This window comes from Canis lupus, chromosome 14 (assembly GCF_048164855.1).
Source record: "Canis lupus baileyi chromosome 14, mCanLup2.hap1, whole genome shotgun sequence".
Classification (NCBI taxonomy): Eukaryota; Metazoa; Chordata; class Mammalia; order Carnivora; family Canidae; genus Canis; species Canis lupus.
The window spans coordinates 61,663,453-61,685,783 of record NC_132851.1 but is presented as its reverse complement, the minus strand read 5'-3'; the positions used below and the strand labels follow the sequence as shown (position 1 = coordinate 61,685,783).

The window sequence follows — 22,331 nt, the reverse complement described above, 5'->3', positions numbered from 1 at the left end:
ACATGTAAGAGTAAAGAGCCACAGTAGATTTTGACCTTGCCCGTATGATAAAGCATCTATTAGTATTTTTTTCTAAAATACAGGGTTTTTTTTATTACATATTATCTTTAGTTTCTTTAAAAGGAAAGTAATCCTAGCTAAATTAAGAAAATAGCTTGACCAAGGTATTACCATTCTTTCATTTCCTCATTGACAGGACTTGATAACCATGAAGGTTTTCATCCTTGCCTGCCTTGTGGCTCTTGCTCTTGCAAGAGAGGTAAGCAAATGTCTAATTAGGATAGAATGGAGTATCTACCCATGTGGAGAGAAGAATATCCTCAACATTTCTAAAGTACAAATAAAGCAGAATTTCAACAGATTTATTTTGACTTCCTGGAAAATGATTTGCATGACACATTATTTTGACAGTGTGCAATAGGAGCACAGATTTGGGTCAAATGGTATACAGTGGTATATACTGTGCTATCAGTCCCAAAAAGAAAAGCAAATGGACAGATAAGCAAACAGACAAAACAAAAATAAATGGATATAAACATGACAATAATAATATTGCACAAATATGATTGCAGGCATGTGCACCCTAGATAAATATATCTTATTCCAGTAATAAAATATATGTATCTTTACCTTATGGCCCTGGGCCCAATTCTACCCGTGTTTGTCCAAAGACATTTAGAGAGAGGATGGAGTATCACACGATAATCATAATCATAAATATATTTGTAATAATAATAAACTGTTTAAAACAAATTATAATAATTTTTTTCTATTAGCCATTAAAAACGTTTATTCACATAAGAAGAAAATATATCAATAAAGTTACTAAATATAAAAGACATAAAAATAACTACCTTTCAAGTCTTTCAATATAGCATTTTTTATTTCTCAAGTTTGTGAAACACATAGCTCTGCATAAAGAAGATAAAAATCATATAGGGAAAATGTTTAAGAATGAGTTAACCATGGAAACTAGAATGGTATTTTTTTCTGTTACAGAAGGAAGAACTCACTCTATCCAATGAGGTAGGATATTTTTATTCACAAAAAATTTCCAACCATAAAATATTAACATTCTTCAATGATCTAGGAAAAGCTGGTTGCTGATAGATTTGTTTTTTCTTTACAGACTGTGGAAAGCCTTTCAAGCAGTGAGGTAAGAAAATGTTTTCAGAGGCAATTCCCCAGTTTGAGAAGAGTAAAATGCTGTGCTATCTTTCTATTGTGCTACATTAGGACAATTACTTCAATGCAGCTCTGTTTGACATGTTTTGATGTAAATTTCCATTGTATATGTTTTGTTTCCATTGCATGTGCATAAAGATAGAATAAATATCTGGTGAATTCACTATTTTAGCACTTTCTAAATTGTCTCACTACTTGAAATTGTCATCGTGACCCCCTCTTTTTTTTTTTTTTAATGTACTGTACAGTCCTGTTTTCTGTCTTGAGCTGTTTTTACCCTGGCCTCATTTCCCTATTCTGATATTTATTGGGCACTGTCTGTGGGTCAGACATTGAATAGGAGCTGTGGTACAAAGGGAAAAGAGGGATGCCCAGAGTAAAGAGCTTGCAATATAATACGTGAGCAGACATGCAAATAGACACCTTTTATAATTACAATAGTCACTTTAGTAAATAAGAGATGGTGAGAGGTAGTATATAGTCTTAATCTGCCTGGGAGAATAAGGTAGGTATTTACCTTGGCACCACTCTTTATGGATATGTTATTACCTGTTAGTTAAATAGTATGTCAGTATACTTTGCCTCTCTACAAGGTTATCAGACCCTTAAGAGAGGTATTTATTTCTTATAATTAATTTGAAGTGTAAACACAGTAAGTAAACTAAGAATGATTAAAAGAATTAAAAGATAAAATTCATATTATCAACAAATATTATTCTTTAGAATCAGATAGAGTATAAGTAATCATTTGTTGACCTAGGAAGATAGCATGGTGATAGAAATTAACATCTATTAAATACTTCTTTTTGTTACTGTGTTCACTATTTTCTTATAAAACTGCATTCATTTTTCTTTTATATGATAAGTTTATGCAGAACAGTGCAACATATAAGTTTCAGCAATTATCCTGAGTTTAGAATATCATCAAAGTGTCCACATTAACCTATTACATGCCTTCATTTCCTGACTTATATTGATAAATAAGAAGCATTCATAAAACTAAACCTAATTTTATTTTTATTTTTCTTAAGGAATCTATTACACACATCAACAAGGTAACATCTTTGTATTTAAATGTACTTATTTTCAAAATTTCCTACATTTAATTTTTATAGATGGTAACATTTCTTTACATGTGATTTGGTTTTTAGCAGAAACTTGAGAATTTTAAACACGAGGAGCAACAGCAAAGAGAGGTAATTTATGCTTGAGAATTATATTTCTAACATTATTATGAAATATAATACATGCAAAATATGTACGTATTCACTCTAAAGAATGATAATAAAACAAATGCCACTGAGGAAATTAAGTTTTGACAAAGTCAAAATATTTTTAAGACAAGGATGCGTGGGTGGCTCAGCCATTGAACATCTCCCTTAGCTCAGGGCATGATCCTAGGGTCCTGGGATCAAGTCCTGCATTGAGCTCCCTTCGGGAACCCTGCTTAGTTTCTCTTCTTCTGCCTATGTCTCTGCCTCTCTCTCTGTCCCTCATGAAAAAATAAATAAAATATTTTAAAAATATATATTGAAGACATAAGTGCAACTGTTTGACAATATCACAGTTGTTAAGTAGTAGAGCTTGCTTAAAATTAAGGATTTTCTTAGACAACATAAAATTCTTCATTTAATCAAATTACATTTGTGGTAACATATTTATCTAATTGTAATATTTCAACTTCCCTATTTTATCAGTGAAGTATTTTTTTGGAACTTATGCCCAATATTTCCTAAATCAAAATGAATTTACAAACTGATGACTCTCAAAAGACTCAAGATAACTACCTTCTACCAAGGGAAGTAGGGCTAGAAGGTGGCTGGTGTTAAGTCCTTGAATTAAGCTGTAAATTAAGAGTTAATTTTCGTTAAAACAACAGCAGCAGCAACAAATAAACCTTGGAGTTCTCCTTTAAGTCTTTTTAAATAGATCTTTACTATATGAACACAATAGATAATAATGTCTATTATCAAAACATTATGTTGAAAAGTTTATGCCTATGAAGACCAAGGTGGACAGCTACCACTATCTAGGCAATTCAGAAAAAGGTGAAATGAGTCTTGAAATCTCCAAACATTGATTTCAGTTTGGTCTGTAGATTCCACCTATGAAGGGAGTGAGTTGAGAAATTCCTCAATGAGCATTTTACTCATTAGTCTTCACCTGACTGAAAATAATTTCTCAACCAAGATCAGAAAAAGATGTTCTTTCTCTCTTTTCACTCAATTATGATTGTTCAAAAGAGAGGAGGTTAATTCCTCACAAATGACTGTTATAGATGAAGCATAGACTCAAAGATTCTTTTCCTTTTTTCCAGGATGAACGCCAGAATAAAATCCACCCCCTTTTCCAGCAACAGCCTCTAGTCTCTCCTTATGCTGATCCCATCCACTATGCTATCCTTCCACAGAACATCCTGCCTCTGGCTCAGCCTGCTGTGGTGGTGCCTTTCCTTCAGCCTGAAATAATGGAAGTCCCTAAAGTTAAGGAAAACATCTTTCTTAGGCACAAAGTAATGCCCTTTCTTAAATCTCCAGTGACACCCTTCTTGGACAGCCAAATCCTGAATGTGGCTGATCTTGAAAATGTGCATTTTCCTCTTCCTCTATCTCTGCCTCTGCTCCAGCCTCTGATGCACCAGATCCCTCAGCCTCTTCCTCTGCTCCAGCCTCTGATGCACCAGATCCCTCAGCCTCTTCCTCTGCTCCAGCCTCTGATGCACCAGATCCCTCAGCCTCTTCCTCAGACTCCTATACTTACTCCTCAGTCAGTGCTGTCTATCCCACAGCCCAAAGTCTTGCCTTTTCCTCAGCAAGTGGTGCCCTACCTCCAGAGAGATATGCCCCTACAAGCCTTTCTGCCATACCAGGAATCTACCCACCAGGCCCAACCTGTGACTCAACCACTTGCCCCACTTGTCAACTCTGCTCTTGTAAGTCCAAACTTATTAATTCTGCTGTCTCACTTATGACATGAATATGGTGATAGAGGAAGTGACAGCTCTAGAATGAAAGAGTAAATGAAAAATGAATGGGTCGTTTACATCAGTGATTATCAATATTAGCAACATAATAGAAAAACCTGTAGAACTTTTTCTTTCCAAAATCCCAATGTCTAGCCTACCCACAAAGATTCTGATATAATTGTTCTGATTTTCTATGTAGAAGTTACTATTGGGAAAATTCACTTCAGGAGATTCTGATTGATCTATTAAAAATCTAGATAAAGAGGATTAAAGCTTATTAAAGCTAGAACTAAATTTTATAGTCTGATTGGGCTTGGAATAAAGAAGGTTTATTATTTTCTACATTTTTGAAATTTTCCTTGTGCATATCTATTCTGCAAATGCTTTATTTCACATCTTGCTTTTGACATATGTACATAAGTTGGTAAGCAATTGTGATAATTATTTCATTACTCAAAGAATTCTTAAGGAAAATGTCTTTGTGTCAATGTCTGTGTGCCAAAATGTGAATTGTATATTTATTTATTTTTATTTTTATTTTTTTGAATTCTTAAGGTTTAAAAGAATTCCAAAGTTAATGTCCCCTCCTCACTTTTGGTAAGTTTTCAGATTTTGAAGATTAGATTGATCATTTTTATAGATATCTTTTCACATTTCATTCTCCTGGATAAGTCCAAGATAGTGACAAGTTTTATCAATATACTAACTTGTTTATTAATGATCAAAGTGTCATGGAGGTCTCAATGGTTGACTATTATCTGCTGACCTGAAATTATGTATCAAATTTTAATGATGTGCTGCTGACAGATTTGACTGGTCTGCATTCAAATGCTTATATTCTGATGCTTGATTATCATCATTTTTAGGAAAAACTGAAAATAATTTCTCCTACTTTTATATGAATATATTTGAGATTTTTAAAAAGATCACTTTCATTCTCATTTTGATTTAGGCCTCATATCTTCCATTGTTTTTATCTCATTTAAATTTACATATGGGATGCCTGGGTAGCTCAGTGGTTGAGCATTTGCCTTCAGCTCAGGGATTGATCCTGAGGTCCTGAGATCAAGTCTTGCATTGGGCTCCCTGCAGGAATCCTGCATCTCCCTCTGCCTCTGCCTCCCTCTCTGTGTCTCTCATGAATAAATAAATAAAATCTAAAAATTTACATATTATCCTTTAATTCATGAGTCAAAATAAAATTAATTATTCCAGGTATGAGATTTAAAAAGAGGAGAGGAAATAGCTTTAGGATTCATAAAAACCTGTCTGTGATCATGATGGACTAGACATTTTACATTTTACTAAAAAATATCAGTTAAGCTGATATTTAATCAAACAGGAATTTTTATATTCTTTTAATGTTGGTCTCAACATTTTGCATTTGTAACAGATTTTGCTTTGTAAATCAATCACACCAAAATTACAAATGAGGAGGATGAATAGATCTATCATATAACACAACAAATTCTATTTTTTTAACATAACTAATTCTTTATATGCTTTATATTCTACAGAATTGACTGTGACTGGAAACGTGGCATCTTTTCACTTGGCATCATGTTACCAAAAATTAATAATTTTTAAATGAACCTACATGGAAAAAAATGAAAATTTGTTTCTTTATTTATTTTATGTACCATCTGGCATTCATCTTAATCTGAATTTGGCTCATAAACTCTACATTTTCCAAACTTTAATTCAATTATACCATAGAAATTTAATTTTGAGTTGGAAATACACATAAGCATGGGAAAAATATGTATAGTTTTTGCAATCATGTTTGTTGTTATTTAAATATCTATTTCCTAACCAGTCATTTCAATAAATTAATCCTTTAGGCATATTTAAGTTTTTCTGTCGTTATTTTAATTTTTCAAACCTAAACTAGCCTTAAGATTATTGGTGTTAAAAATAGCCATGGAAGAATTGAAATTGAATAGAATGCTTTGAATTGAATGGTAAAGAATATCAAAAAGTGGAAGAAAATATAGGGTGATCATACACTGTGCTTGCTCTAGAAAGTCTTGGTTTACAGCCATTGCCCAGTACACCTGTGCCTTTCACTTTCAAACATACCACCATTGGATGTTAGATTTCATGGTTACTGTAGGAAAAAAAAAAAAAAAAGCTTCTAATGCGAAAGCTGATTCACAGCTCAGCAACGTGGTAGCTAAGTGGTGTTGTGAAAGTTACTCAGTCCTTCAGAGCTTTAATTTCCACATCTATAAAATAGGCAATTCAAGGGTTTCATTGAAGTTTTAAGATGATAGTTCATTGCACAGTTACAGGATAATTGCTCCCTATTGCTCCACATTATTGACTTCACTTACACCAGAGCAATAAGAGACAGTGCCATAATCAGAATGAGCTAGATTATGTGGTTTTAGCTGGTAATGCCCAAGAGATAAGACTTATATGAGGCTCTGATACCCAATTTCTCTGATCGCAGAATAATTGTTTCATTGTGATGAATTATCCCTCTACCAGTTTCACCTGCACACTCAATCTCATCCCCTTGAGTTTACACAGTAACTCCTTCTTAGCAATTATTCCATCTTTCTTGCCATCCCCCAGAATTTCCTCACCTAAGAATCAAGTGTAAATCAAACATATTATAATATCTTTCATTTTTAGAGAGAATTCCATCTTGTGACAGTACACTTCCAAACCCCTCCCAGTCCTTTAGGCTACCTTATGGCAACTGTTACAAAAGAACTATCCAAAAACAAAAAAACAAAACAAAAAAAAAAACAAAAACTATCCATACTAAATATATTATGCTTTCATTAACCTGCTTCCATCAAGGTTATACCCTATGGAAATCACTTTTTTTCCAAGGTTACCAACAACTTTTATCTTGCTAATCTGTGTTCATTTTACCCAATCTCTCAGAGTTTTTTGGTAGAGATGATCACCTCCTTTTTTTTGCAAATATCATACTTCTCTTCATTTTAAGTCTTAAACCTATTAAAACCCTTGGCTTCTCTTTGAACACACGAGCCATTTCTTTGCAGTCTCCTTTCTTGTATTTTTTTTTCCCAACCTTTAAGTGTTGGAGTACCCTAAGGGTTTAGCCTTACTCTGACTGGCAGTGTTTAGTTCCATGTTGTTAAGTCCATTTGTGGGTTGAAAGCTTTCAAATAAAAAAAAAAATAAAAATAAAAAAAAATAAAAATAAAAAAATAAATAAAAAAAAAATTAAAAAAAAAAAAAAGAAAGCTTTCAAATATATATCTCCAAACTCATTCTTTCCTGACACCAAATTCACATACTCAACTTGCCTTCTAGGCCTCCATGTCTAAGTACCTAATTAATATCCCAAATCTGGCATGGCCAAGCCTAATTCTTCATTTGATCCGTCTCTAACTTGCTCAAATTTATTTGGGCATATTTCAGTAAGAGAAAAAAGTGATGCAATAGTACAGAGGCAATAGGCTTTACTTGTATAAGGACTTCACCAAAGGCCATTTCTTAATGGCCAATAAACATGTGAAAAGGTACTCAACATCATTAATCCTCAGGAAAATGCGAATTAAAGCTACCATACAATATCACGACACATCACCAGAATGATTAAAATGAAAAAAAAAAATTGGCCATACTGAGTGCTGGCAAAAACAAACAATAGGAGGGCTAAGCAATGCTAATGTAAATATAAACTGGAACAAACCCCTTGGAAACTCCGTCAGTCTTTGTCAGAGATAAACATTGGCATATTTTGTGACTAGAGGTTTTACTCTTTGGTATACAGCTGACAGAAATAACATATTCTGTGCACTAAAAATAAGTACTTAAGCTCCTAGCAGCATTATTTTTAATATCCAAAATTAAAATCAACACTAATGTGAATCAACAGTATTTTGTGTAAGTAAATTGTAATATACAATAGAGTGGAATGTTATACTGTAGTTAACATGAATGAGTTATACCACAGATGCACAACATGGATGAATTTTATATAAATAAAATTGAATGATGGTAGCCAGAGACACATTCAATACAAGATAGTACAACCCTATAAATATTATATATTAGAATCTATGAAAAATTAATTTATAGTACAGTAAGTCAGACTAGTCGTTATCTGAGGGGTGGAGGGAACATGAAGTGATGAAGTGGTGCTTTTAGATTCTAGTGATCTTCTTTCCCTTAACCTGTATGATGGGTACTTTGTGATAATACATTTTGATGTGTGTGTTTTTCTATTGCTTGTTTGTTGCTTTCAAAATTTAAGTGTATATTACATGTAAAATCATGTATTCCTTCATTAGTGTCTTCCTACCTTCTGTTTCCCTGAAAGTGGAGCTTCCTCAATGTATAAATAATCACCTCTCTGCCTCTGGACTTAAATATAATTCCATACTAGGCCAATGGACCTCATTTCCTCAGAAGCCATGGAATGGCTGTATCATGCTACTGTAAAATGTATGATTTTATCCCCTAATGGGGTGAAATTTGAAAAATGGAAAAGAGGAGATGGGAGAGAACTTGCAAATTAATTCCTGCTTTATATTTTTTTCTGTATGTTATTCAGAGGTGCAGTGCTTCCGTGCAGCCTCTGTTAATTACATGCAATCATCTTAGGTTTCTTATTGCTGAAAGGATTCAGAAGACCAAGCAGTTTATACGGTGATAAAAACAGCTTTATGACAGGCAAAAAACACAGGACAGCAACAGCAGGCGAAGGATACACAGTACAAAAGTTGCTGAGATCTCAGGAGCAACTTGTTTGTCCTCCCACTGCTTGGTAGCACAGGATATACTTTATCTCCAGCTCTTAAACATCCATAGAGGCTGACTGAGCAAAACACCTCAGTACCAGGAATCTCAAAACTACTTGTTGGGAGGGTCTCTTACAAAAATCTTTTTATGCAGGCATATTTTAGTTACATGGCTAGTCTTTGTTTTTTATCTTTCAAACAGAGGCTTCCACCTCATGGGACAGTTTTAAGGACAAGTCGACTCTAGTCTTGCACCACAGTTTAGTCTGCAGGAAACATGACTATTTTATTCCATCGATCATTATGCATTCATTAAATTGATGACTTTATTTTTTCTTTAAAGATTATTTACTTGAGAAAGGGAAAGAGCAAAGGAAAAGGCAGAGAGAGGATCTTCAAGCAGACTCTTCACTGAGTGCAGAGCCTGACATGGGACTTGATCTCACAATCTATGAGATCATGACCTAAGTGGAAACCAAGAGTTGAAGGCTCAACAGACTGAGCCACCCAAGTGCCCTTTGATGACCTTATTTCTCTAGGACTCATGACACCAGAAAAATCAGTATCCTTGAGGGCTTGGGAAATGGCATAATGACAGAAACTGGTAGATGAATTTTATGAAGACACAGGGGCCTGTACTCTCCATTAACTTCCTGCAGGTCCAGTACTCTGAGTATGTTGACAAATCTTCTCTAGATAAAAAAACAACTTGTTTCAGCATGTACTTCTTAACCCCGAGAAAAGGGAGAAGACCCAGTCTCTAAATGGCTTTCTTTTCATTTTCAAGGCAAAAAATTTATGTTTGGGTGTTACGTGTATATAATATATATTATAGGTAGGATGCAGAGCAGTTTATGGCTTAGGCCACGGTACAGAAGGCCTTCTCTCTTGTATGTTATCACTTGGTAGATACAGTGGTTCTTAAAGGGTCATGGCATGTTAGGTTAGTTGGGAATCTGGAGTATACCCCCAAAAGTATATCTCATGTGGAGCTTTTAGGATAATAGAGCAAGTAACAATTGTCATTTTGAGAAAGAGCTCTTCATTGGGCGCTGGAGGCTACTGAACAGCCCAACTTAGCTAATAGGTGACTATGTACTTAGGTAACTCTTTAAATGATTATGACTAACCTTCCTACCTATAAATTCAGCTATAATCAGGCAGGTTGGGCCCAAATAGGTCCTAATGGTGTAAATAAGTCGTATAACTAGGTCTTTCGAATTCCCAGTATACCCACAAATGCCACAGTGCTGTCCTCTCTGCAGCCACACTCATGGGAAATATTCTACAAACAACTGACTTCAAGTGAAAGATCATGGACCATGTTTATAATTTGCCAGCATCAGTCAGAAGTGACATTTTAATGTTCACTAAAATGTGATTGAAAGTATCATAAAATTTAGTGAAAACAAAATGCTATATATTCTTAAAAGGATTATGTAAACACGGGTGAATAGGAATAAAGACAGAAAATGTGGACTGTGCATTAAAATTGTAATTTATTGAAAAGAAAAGGAAAAAATCTCAGTCACTGCACACAATTACATGGAATGATGACACAGAAGAAGCAATTCAAAGAGTTTTGAACAAAATTTCCGTAATAGAAACTTAGTAAAGACTTCAATACCCTCTGATTCAGTGGCCTTCATATGTCATGACAATAAACTGTTAGGAAATTTTGGTTTTAAGGAAAATAATGATATTCTGTTTAATACACAGTAAAGACCTCAAAAACTTGGGATTATCTTTTTCTAAAATAATAGTCTAAATGTTTGGATAAGATGGTTTTACATGGAAGACAGGAAAATTTTAGAGAATGGAATTTTCAGTCACATCTGCAAATAGAAAAACAAATATGTGGTTAGGTATACTACATATTTTGAGTTGAAGAGACACTTTTATGATATGCACATTTTAACTGTCATTTTCTCTTCATTTTAAGATAAAATTCACAATGTTATTTGTGCTTTCCTGTTGCTAATAAGTATATCCATTTCTCTTGATTTTTAAGTTTTGAAAAGAATTTATTAGTAGATAGTATTCTCCTTTGCAGTAATATAAAACATATGGCAGGCAATTAGAAGATAAAATTTTCATGTGGGTCAGAATTTATCATTTACTTTAGTTTGATCTGTTGAAAAAGAAGTTTCCACCATTGAGAAAGGAAACACACAATTAAAAGCTCCAATATGGTGGATGAAGGTAATTTTAAAAAAATCTGTTGATATTTCAGTCTATTTGCCTGTTGAGAGACGATCATTTGGTTTCACTATGTCACTTGCTAAGGATTTCTACTGCAGTGATTTCAAAGAACTGGATACAACTGTTGGGTTCACCTGAGTCTCAAGGTCACATCTTCATAGAAAATTAGTAACATCCACACTTCTATATTTGTATAGGCGTTTCAATATTATAAATTATATTAGTTAAAATTAGATATTTTTAAGTTGCTGTTTAAATATAGCATGATTAGGAAACAAAAAAAATTATAAATTTCTAAGCTAATGTAATTATTTAAGTGCTACTGTGTTCACACACAAGTAGCTACACTTCAACAAAAAGAAAAAAAAAATATATAGCCTACAATCATCTTTGTACTTTGCCTTCAAATGGAAATACAATTAATGGTTAGACAGGTAATTTCCAAACTTACCAACAGCCATAATTGTGGAGTTCCTGAGAATTCTTAATTTTTCTGAAAGAACAAAAATTATTAAAATTATTTGATCAAAATAGTCAGCAATAAAATTTTATTAGCTCAAAAAAATGACTGCTACTTATTTCCTGTGTCTATTATCCCAGAACTATACTTTGCAAAGATGACTATATTTAATCACCTTCAGAGATATGAAAAATAAACATTGTTTTATTATTTTAAGTAAGCAAAAAGTTGGAACTTGAATTTAGGACTACTGGATACCAAAACCTGTGCTCTATTCTTATGTATATCATGGGTATAACCAAAAGAAAGGCATTTAAAGATTAATAGAAGTGCAAGGAGAAGAAAACTGAATTCTAAAACGGAACTCTTCATATTCTTTTTTGGAGAAAAGCTTATTTTCCCACCTCATCAAGAATGAATTTCACTCATAGAATAGATAGCACTGCTCCACATATTCTATTGGATTAATGTTAGCCATAGATGCCACAGAAGGTATTATCAATTTTCCGGTTCAGAATGAGGCACTAAACACTGCTTTGCCATGTTGATTCTACATCTGTTTCTGTGGTACATTCTGTAAGTGATTTTGTTTTATGTCTTTTGGAGGAACATCACTATGCAGTAATTTAAATGAACTTACCACCACTGGGGCACAACATCAGCATTTTCAATGTTCTCAGAGGCAATGGGTTTAGTGATGTCCAAGGATGGTGGATAAGCAATATACTGCATGATTTGTGCAGGAAAATACCAAGCAGCATAGGGATAAGCATCAAGTTGGTAGAATTGTTGGAAAGGCTGGAAGGAAAGACATTGAAAAGCAACAGGGTATGAATAATTGCTGTTTTGAATCTCTGAAAATGAACTGTTTCATTAATTTCTGACATGGCTATTAGCAATACAAGGGATGATTACTCTGTGAAATCTCTGGAAAGAAAAAGAGTCAGAGTTACTTTTGAAGGCTGAATGAAGCTTCAAAATTGGAAGAAGCAACCTATTTGAAATACTTTTCATGTTAGAGACTTGGGCAGTGACACTGATTTTGCCAATCATATTACCTGAAGTCAATTTCTTCTAAAACACGTGAAACATTTTCAGCAACCTTTATAAGATTCACTAAATGGCAAGTAATGGTTGGAGAGCTCCATAACTAGTATGGAATTGACCTGCTTGTTCACAGGAATCAGAACCGTTATGGCAGCACATAGTACAGAGTACCTACTTATTGCCTTAAAAATGAAATCAGAATCCCTAGGAACACTGTGGAATCAATGGAATTTAGGGCAGGGGAAAAACTGGCATCTATTATGTATTACTGACAATTTCATTTCACAGATGAGAAAACAAGATCAGAGAGTATTTTTACAGAGATGTTCAGTATCTCTCCAGATGGTTTCTTTAAAACAAAAGTATGTCTACCAGTTTGAGAGTTCAAGATTCCTAATAGAAACTGAGTTTTAGAAACAGATTATGGGCATAAAGATATATAATTAAGAAATAAGTTAAAAGAGAAATTAATATACCAAGGAGATTAACACTTCATAATGCTTATGACTATAATACAATGCTCTCACATCAGCTAAAACAGACAGACTAGAACAGATCCCATCCAGAGAATAGTGACAAGTAATTCTAATCTCTCAGATCAATGAATATAAATTATTGTGGAAATTGGGAGTGAAAAATAACCATTGGAGAAGAAAACAATCACCTCCTAAGTGTGAGGCTATTTAAAAACAAACACATTTAAACTTTGCAGGATATTATTACTGTGCAATTTATTAAGCAAAATATTACCAATTGGAGGAGGTTGTTTTCATTCACTCTGCGAAGTTGTTGCTGTATAAAAGTGAATAAAGCACATTTTGAGTTACTTATACATCTGGTACAATACATTCATTTTACAAAAAATAAAATTTTAAAAAATTCATGCCCATAAATATAGCATGATCCATGAAATTCAGGAGAAACTGTATTCTATGCCAGAATTATGAAAAAGTTTCAAAACACTTCTTATTTTGCACTTTAGAAAAAAAAATCAAACTATAGTTTGGAAAAATAAAGAATTTGTAAAGTTCGCATACTGAGGGAAAATAACCTACCAATTTTCTGTCTACATATTTTCTCTTCATGGCTATTTATTAATCATTTATTTAAATTTGATCTTTGGTAAATTTTTAAATATTATCAAATATGATTAGCAGAACAATTTTTCTTTTGGGATATATTTGTTAAAAAAAGAGAAGCACGTATTATAAAAACATAACACATGAAGAAAATATTAAGATATTTTATATTTAATAAATAATCTTACCTGGTCATGGATAGTTCCCTAAGGAAGAGAAAACATTTTGTTTTAGTCTATTGATTTTATTTATGTATGAATAATGAACATTTCCTAGGTGCTTTCATATATTTGAGGATGACTATGCTTAGCACTCAGGACACAACCATGAAATACAATGAACACTTTTGTAAGACCAATATAATAATAATACTTGCTTATAACCTTATAGCTTAGTCATATCATAGCTAAAATAATAAAATATATTATTCTGGTAATTTCTTAGATCATTAAGGATAAATTTCAGTAGGGTACTGATATATTTAAATTTATTGGACTTTATTTTAAACACAAACAACTTGGACACTGATATAAGAGTAACAATTGGGGTCCAAATTAAGTTAATTATTGACTTTTCCTACATTGGTAAGAGAAGAAATTGAAAAATGTCATTTTGCTAAATTAGGACAGGGCTTTTTCCCTAAAGTACTAATTAAGTTGATTTATGTAACTAAAATAAGGTTTTTTTTTCTCCTCCCAAGTTAATAATAATAACCAAAAGGATTAAAACTAAATGGTTGTGCTGATTTATGTTTTTAATCTATCCATATTGTAGTTCAAATGCACTTCTTGATAAAAGACCTTCGTAATGTCAGAAGTTCATGAGCACAGTAAACTTTATAGAGACTGAGAGGGACCCCTGGGTGGCTCAGTAGTTGAGCATCTGCCTCGGCTCAGCTAGTGTCCCGGAGTCCTGGGATTGAGTCCTGCATCAGGCTCCCCAGTGGAGAGCCTGTTTCTCCCTCTGCCTATGTCTCTGCCTCTCTCTCTCATGTCGCTCATAAATAATTTTAAAAAATCTATAGAGACTGAGAAATAAAGACAGGAGGAGAAGGAATGAACATTTTATTGGACTTGCTACAAGCCCCACTCAGGGCTAGCTGAGTAGGAGATTGTTAATTCATTATTCAAATAACACTGGGAAGCAAGAATAACTATATTTCCATTTCACATACATAAGGAAACAAGTCCAGAGACAAGCTCAACTTGGCCATTCTTTCTTACAGAGTTTGACAGAAACGTTTTGAAAGTTTAGGACTCCTAGTTCCTCCTATTTCCTTAAATGGAAAGTTTATTTGACACATCCGTGCTTTCATGAGCAGGAATGTTTATAGAATTCTCAACCAGGGCTGGACATGGGAAAATAAACACATGATAAAGTCCTAAATATAATGCATCATCAGAGAGACTGTAAGAGGTTTTGATGTGGAATTTAGACAAAGTAAATTTCTCCATGGTTAGTAATTATGGATATGATAGTATTAATCCAGGCATAAATAGAGAGAAATGGCTCTGATAGCAAATATATAGATAATCATATGAATAGTCTTTCAGTTGTTAACTACCAAGGCTAGAGTAATTTCTTGAGAAAGATGAATACAACTTTCAAAGTGAATCCAACTTAAAATTTAATGTATTTTAGTTCTGCAGAATATGATTTTGTATTATAAATAAAATATTACTACCTGCAGTTGGTTGTGTTGGCTCAGTCTACGAAGCTGTTCCTATTCAAAAGAAAAAACATTCTCAGTTGCTTGGGTTCCATTCAGTACAATCCCATCATTATCAAGTGATGAAGCTAGAATCCTACAATGTTTTTCCCAGAAGTAAAGAATGAGGAACTATTAATTGTACTTTAGTGTTAATTCTATCACAAATAATTTGGACTACGTCAATTATTTTTTAAGACATTACAAAAGCTACTTTCTTAACTTATTTTTAACTTGAAATACAGATATAAGTGAGTATTCAGGCAATTTTACTTATAAAGTATCTTGTGTCAGAATTACTAAGAAAATTAGAAATGACTTTTGCTTTCTGATCAAAGATTTAAACTTGGTCAAATGAAATCAAAATATTGGATGAACTGAGGGAAAAAATGTTGATGCTTCTGGTGTTGGCCACATTTATTGATCATTTACTTTATGCATGGATTTTTTAAACTGCTCTCACATCATTTAATATTTATTATTATTGGTCATTTTAGAATTTAGATTAAGAATTATAGCAGATAAGTAAACTGTCTGGGATGCCTGCATGGCTCAGTGGTTGAGCATCTGCCTTTGGCTCAGGCCATGATCCCGGGATCCTGGGAATCGAGTCCCACATGGGGCTCCCTCCCTGTGGGGAACCTGCTTCCCCCTCTGCCTATGTCTCTGCATATCTCTCTGTGTCTCTCATGAATAAATAAATAAAATCTTTATTTTTTAAAATATTTTATTTATTTATTTATTCATTCATTCATTCATTCATTCATACATACATTCATTCATTCAAGACACAGAGAGAGAGAGGCAGAGACATAGGCAGAGGGAGAAGCAGGCTCCATGCAGGGAGCCTGATGTGGGACTCGATCTCAGAACTCCAGGATCACACCTGAGCCAAAGCCAGATGCTCAACCACTGAGCCACCCAGGTGTCCCAATAAATAAAATCTTAAAAAAAAAAAAAGTAAACTGTCTAACATCACACACTGGTAAAAGGTAAAACTTAGGGGCAAATTCAAGTCTGGTCAAATCTATAGACTGTCATTTAAATACTAGTCTATTCAGATCTAAAGCAGGCTATGTAATACAAATATTCAGCTGAAAGTATGAATTAAATACCTGAAATAAAAAAGTTGTTAGTGTTACTTTCAGAGAGGGATCAGTCAATAACTAGAGTCCTTCAGACAACTCGTTATGGATTAGATTTTAGCAGGTAATGAGATGGAGAAATAATTTACCAATATAACATTCTTATTCCTTGGTACATTTGCCTTTGATAAACTTTTAATGAAATTTTACCAGATAGCGTTGATAGAGTATGTCTTCTCTTGGAATCTGCCTCTGCTAAAAAAAAAAACAAACAAACAAAACATATACATATATGTTGTTTAAGTAAATTGTAACAAATCTTAGGATACTAGTATTTTTTAAATTTAATATATCTCACCTCAGTATTATTGGGAACAACTTCCTTCAAAAAAACAGAAACAAGCACACTTTTAATTTTGTGACTTATTAATTTATATTTAAGGTAAGAATACTAATTAACTAGACACTATTACTAAATAACTGGTTAACTGATTTTTAGCCACAAAATAATGCATTACTGAGACAAAATAAATAATTTGATATAACATGTTATATCCAGATTTCCTTTTCCCTTCTTCCTGCTGTCACCAGGCAGGTTATTCAGAATGTTGAAGGTGGTTATAAAATATTCACCTTTATTGAATTTACAGAAACCCCACATAACTGGATTGGTTTTATTTTATAATTTGCAAGCAGGTCTCCCAAAGTTAATAAAAGGACTTCATCACCTTCTATGCCTGCTACTGTTTTTCTTTAGGCTAACAAGGGACAAGGAATTTGTGATTAATTAACCTAAAATTGGTTGGTTTTTACACAGGATATAACATGTTTACATTATTTAGAAGCACAGTCATTATTATACTTTTTAATGACAAGATTGAGTTCTGCTAAAATCTGTTAAGGGCAAGATAACTAAGGAAAAAAAAAAAAAAAACATGTTTGGACACCACAGATGGCCAGATAATGATTGTTTGTCCAAAAACAATTCTGTAATTTTGTCTCTGATAAATAGTTCTTTTCTTACTTCTGTTGGGTTGATACTCACATGTGTTAGAATTTTGAAAGAAAGCCGCATACATAGCACCTTGTGCAATGAGACTTATAAAATATGTAACCTTCATGGTACAATAAGCTTTCATAATGTTTCCTAAGTAATTGGGATATTGAATTAACATCAAAATCATTTACCTCGCTTGATGAAGTGCTGCTGGATTGCCTTTGCTAAGAAAAAGAAAACCAATGTTACTGACCATGAGACTTTTAGAATTGGAAGGAAACAAGTTCTACACTTTCATACTGGGTTGGTAAGTCTTGGTTTCAGGTTTGAAAAAAGTGATGTGAAAAGCTTAGGGCCAATGTAATGCATTTTTTTGGATTGTCAATTTTATTTAAAATAGATGGTGGGAAGAGGATAATAACTTACCCAATATTTTAAAATGTTTTTATTAAAATAAACACAGATATATGATGGAGTAGGATGCAAAATACATATGGATTTTTGTGATAAAAAATGAAACTTGAGGAAAAAGCCCTATTGAGCAGAGCTACTCAGAGTTCTGGGTTCAGTGTTTATTCTCATCTACCTCTGGAGCTACTTTGATGTGAATAAACTGGAAACATTAAAATACTACAACCAATTTCAGTATTGAGCTAATATGACATTAGCTCTAAAAGCATCTACCCTTTGGAATATGTAGTTTTCCTTCTAAGTCATGTATGTTATAATTTATATATGGATATAATTTTTGTTCCCAAATACAATTTTAAAAGATTGATTTTAATATTCAAATGACTGTTCATCTCTTGGGAGAGTCGATTAACCATATATTATGGACTAACAGATGTTTTTTCCCTATTTTTAGATTGGGTAGCATAGCCCATCGATCCCAGGTGATTGCTGTAATAGATTTTTTCTGCCCAAGGACTATCCTGAAAATTGAATGAGCTCATACTCTGGATGGCAGAGGCAAGCTTTTGTTGGAACCTCATGGTTCATTTTTGAACATTCATGCACACTTTGCTTTTTGCTATTATTTTAATAAATAAGCAATATTTCCATTGATTAGCATTCAAGTGCCATATTCCCTTTTTCAATTTTAACTTTATCCGGCATGGCATCGTACATTTTTGGATATAATAGGACTGTTTGAGAAATTAAATCTCAATCACTTTGAGAAAATAGTTTTGCTAAGATAAAGCATACAGAATATACTACATATGATATGTAAGTGTGGTGTTTATTAAAATAAAGGTGTCTTACCTCAGGGTCTTCCATGACCTGTACCTTAGGAAAAGAGAAGTAATTTTATGTTTCATGATAAATATTCAAATGTAACATAATAGTTACTAAATAAAATAGATATCCAAGAAATTAGAAAATTGAGGCAATAGCCAAGTGATCAGAAAAACAAAAAAACACCCGTGTCATCTTTTAATACCAAATCTATTAAAAATCTAGTAGACAATCCAGAATTTAAAATTCATGTTTAAATAAAGTGAATAATCAACTGTGACTATGTAAAACATTCTTGGAGCAGATATATTCCTTTATGTAATGTCCCAAATGAGGCATTTCTTCAGCTTTAGCAACAAGTGCAAACAATTGGCCAGCACATAGCTGTATTCATACATGCACACATTCCTTCCTTCATCCATCCATCCATCCATCCATCCATCCATCCATCCTAATGTTTTGTCTCCTTGTAGCTATAAAGTAATGGCAATAAAGTCAGTATTCTTTATAATTCTCAGTAGAATTCATTAGTTATTTTGAATTTCTGACTGAAATGTTCAAGTAAACTATAAATGCCATGGAAAAATTAAATTTTTTCTAAATTAAAACAGTTTTCCTACTTCAAGACTACATATTTTTTGCCACACTATTTTAAGAAAATTTTTGATACCTTGATTCCTTCATTCTGTTTTTCTCTCAGAAGTTCTCTCTATTGAAGCTAAAAAAGTATTGCTTATAAGCAATACTTTATAAAATCTATTTTTGAAAAGATAAACTTTTAAAATCATTTAAATATCATTGGTGTTCCTAACCTTGCTCAGTTCACTGAAGTATTCCTTAGGGATAGAAAAGAAAAGAACAATGTTGTGAACAGGGACATAAATGAATGAACATCTATAAGAAAATGTACCTTGCATTGTGCTGCTGTAAGTTAAAAAATAAATGTTTTTATGAATGTACTAATATTTCTTGCTATATCACTTCTAACATTAGTTTCTCTTTGCTAAGTGTTCTTTGCTTAAGCTGTATGAAAATATTCACTTTAAATAATTTTTAAAAAATTGTCCCACTACATTTTATTGTTATCTTTCATCTTGTTTTAGTTATAGTTCTGAGTTCTCTTGATCTCATTTCTGTCTGGTTCAATATGCCGAGCATCTATTTCCATAAAAAGGCAATAAATGCACAGCACAACACTTGCTTCTCTACAGTATATTTTGTGGAGATCTTCTTACCTCTCTTAGTTCTCTTGGTGTAGGCTAGAAAGAAAAAAAGAAAGAGAAAGAAGAAAAGTTACATTAAAAATCACTCAAGCAAAGTTGGGCTGCCTATCAAACTTAAAATAGTGGTCTTCAGCAATTGCACTGCTGGGGATTTACCCTAAAGATACAGATGCAGTGAAACGCCAAAACACCTGCACCCCAATGTTTATAGCAGCAATGTCCACAGTAGCCAAACCGTAGAAGGAACCTCAGTGTCCATCGAAAGATGAATTGATAAAGATGTGGTCTATGTATACAAGGGAATATTCCTCAGCCATTAGAAACGACAAATACCCACCATTTGCTTCGACGTGGATGGAACTGGAGGGTATTATGCTGAGTGAAGTAAGTCAATCCGAGAAGGACAAACATTATATGGTCTCATTCATTTGGGGAATATAAAAAAATAGTGAAAGGGATTAAAGGGGAAAGGAGGGAAAATGAGTGGGAAATATCAGTGAGGATTACAGAAATGAGAGGCTCCTAACTCTGGAAAAAGAACAAGGGGTAGTGGAAAGGGTGGTGGGCGGGGTTTTGGGGTGACTGGATGATGGGCACTGAGGGGGGCGCCTGACAGGATGAGCACTGGGTGATATGCTATATGTTGGCAAATCGAACTCCAATAAAAAAATACAAAAAAATACTGGTTTTGAAGTAAAATTTCTATTTGTGTTTTATTTGGCAATTAAGTCATAAAACTATACAAAATACAACACATGAAGGGATATCATTTAGAGATAAAAAATGTTCCATCGTAATGTTTTTGGAAGTTCTGTGTTCTACCTAGGTTATGCAAAAAAACCATGAGTGTTTTGCAAAGAAGCAAATGCATAAGGTACTAACTAAAACAGCTCTTTAATATTTGAATATCTGGTTTTGATATTCTTTGTGGGTGCCTGGGTGACTGAACGAAAGGAAGATTTGATCAAGCCAAGTGAAAAATCATTTATAAACTAAAATTAAAGTAAATTTCCCATAAAAATGCTTGTCTTTAAGAAGGGTAAAAAGATAATACTCACCAGAGCAAACCTGAGAAACTGTCTTTCTTTGAGAACTTCCTGTCAAATTAAATTGTGAGTGATAAAAAATGAAAGATATCAAAGAAGGAGCATGTTTGTCCATTTGAACACGTTATCAATTTTAATTAGATAAAGTAACATATTTCTTATGGTAGAAGAAAAGGTAAATAGTTCTAGTTTTATGATCTAATTTTTAAAACTAAAGAGACCCTCTATTTGGTTCCTTTTTTTACGAGGCCTAGAGATTTAGTAAGTCTATGCTTAAAATGTTAAAGGAGGAATTGAATGAAGATTTAATCAAAAAAGAGATTTGAGAGAGTAATCCAAGTAACTGAGTACTTGGACACATATGAAGATAGATAAAATTGGAGTGAAAAAGACATTCATTATCCATCACAGCTAACAGAAAAGTTTGGGGACTGGGGTGGAGTAAAATCTTACCTCTCTGCTGTCTAGCTCATTCTGAAAAGAATAAAATAAATAAATAAAAAGGTATTAGTTCAATCAGTGGACAGAGTGGAGAATTCATGGCTCATGCAGAAATGTGTGGTAGAGGTATCTAATTTAAGATCCAGTGTTTAAAATGAAACCAAATCATCAATCACATGTTAAAGTACAAGTAGAAGAGAAAGAAGCAAGAATACATTAAAATAAATCATGTTAACATATTCTGTTTAATTATTTCTCTTGAATATTAAGGTTTTTTATTTACCATAAACATTATGTAAGTCCATGTGCCTCTTCTCTAAGAAAGTTTGTGAAAACAAATAAAAACTTGTGGGCACTTGAACTGAAGATATTGTAACTCAGTGAATGTGAAACTGTTTTATAGAGAAGAGAAGAACAGGCCTAGAATCTACCAATACATTATCACTTAAATACCATAGTTAGAGTTCTTAGAACATAGAACAGAATACTCACTTGAGTGAGTTCTGGGTGTCTAAGAGGAAGTTTCTGTGAAAAACAAAAGAGAATTGTAAAACAAAGCAAAACAAAAAAGCAATTAGAATGCAATAATAATAATGTCACAATATACATACACTATGAATTTAAACATGGCTATTTAAGAAAGGTTCATATTTTAATAGCAAAATTTATCTGAAACCAAGTTTCCCTGGTTTGTTTATTTGGTAAGGAATAATGAGACCTGTTATATGTCTACAAATTTGCTAATTCTGTAATGGATCCAGGGAAAGAGTCTAATTCTATTCTTTGATCTTATTTATTGTGTTGTGCAATATCTTGTTATTTTCTTTTTGTGCTTTTCATTTTTTAATTTTTTTTATTGAATAGTGCTTATATTTCAAGGCAGACATTTTATTTAGAGTTGAGGCTTGTGAAGCATTATCATAGTTTTAATAT

General features: G+C 33.0%; 2 protein-coding genes across 8 annotated transcripts in view; one reads left to right on the top strand and one right to left on the bottom strand.

The window, feature by feature from the left end:
* CSN2 (casein beta) overlaps nucleotides 1-5,898 on the top strand; it is a 115,744-nt gene extending 109,846 nt beyond the window's left edge. For all 4 annotated transcript variants that reach the window (XM_072775277.1, XM_072775278.1, XM_072775279.1 and 1 more), the window contains 8 exons: nucleotides 197-259; nucleotides 1,000-1,026; nucleotides 1,130-1,156; nucleotides 2,217-2,240; nucleotides 2,337-2,381; nucleotides 3,503-4,117; nucleotides 4,706-4,747; nucleotides 5,668-5,898. In XM_072775277.1, the coding sequence (XP_072631378.1) occupies nucleotides 209-259; nucleotides 1,000-1,026; nucleotides 1,130-1,156; nucleotides 2,217-2,240; nucleotides 2,337-2,381; nucleotides 3,503-4,117; nucleotides 4,706-4,711 (795 nt within the window). In that variant the 5' untranslated portion in view covers nucleotides 197-208 and the 3' untranslated portion in view covers nucleotides 4,712-4,747; nucleotides 5,668-5,898. The remainder of the gene's footprint in view (nucleotides 1-196; nucleotides 260-999; nucleotides 1,027-1,129; nucleotides 1,157-2,216; nucleotides 2,241-2,336; nucleotides 2,382-3,502; nucleotides 4,118-4,705; nucleotides 4,748-5,667) is intronic.
* A 4,461-nt stretch (nucleotides 5,899-10,359) lies between these two features.
* On the bottom strand, nucleotides 10,360-21,837 carry CSN1S1 (casein alpha s1). 4 transcript variants are annotated; one of them, XM_072773909.1, is made up of 15 exons: nucleotides 21,682-21,837; nucleotides 21,411-21,431; nucleotides 20,970-21,008; nucleotides 19,924-19,947; nucleotides 19,501-19,524; nucleotides 18,716-18,739; nucleotides 17,644-17,676; nucleotides 16,814-16,837; nucleotides 16,666-16,710; nucleotides 15,347-15,385; nucleotides 13,851-13,868; nucleotides 13,334-13,375; nucleotides 12,177-12,334; nucleotides 11,528-11,569; nucleotides 10,360-10,709 (listed from the first exon to the last, which is right to left on the bottom strand). In XM_072773909.1, coding segments are annotated over exons 1-14 (501 nt in total). In that variant the 5' UTR covers nucleotides 21,691-21,837; the 3' UTR covers nucleotides 10,360-10,709; nucleotides 11,528-11,568. The 4 variants fall into 4 exon arrangements, with proteins under 4 accessions (XP_072630010.1, XP_072630011.1, XP_072630012.1 ...); XM_072773910.1 differs by having other exon boundaries at nucleotides 16,666-16,707; XM_072773911.1 differs by lacking the exon at nucleotides 19,501-19,524.
* Nucleotides 21,838-22,331: the final 494 nt, after the last annotated feature.

What these genes read in the sequence shown, in the direction of transcription:
- CSN1S1 (XM_072773909.1), bottom strand. An exon ending in AGTTTCTCAGGTTTGCTCTG is followed by an intron (nt 19,948 to 20,969) that starts GTGAGTATTATC and finishes TTTTCTTTCTAG; the next exon opens with CCTACACCAAGAGAACTAAG. An exon ending in TACTCTATCAACGCTATCTG is followed by an intron (nt 15,386 to 16,665) that starts GTAAAATTTCAT and finishes TCTTTTGAATAG; the next exon opens with GAACAGCTTCGTAGACTGAG.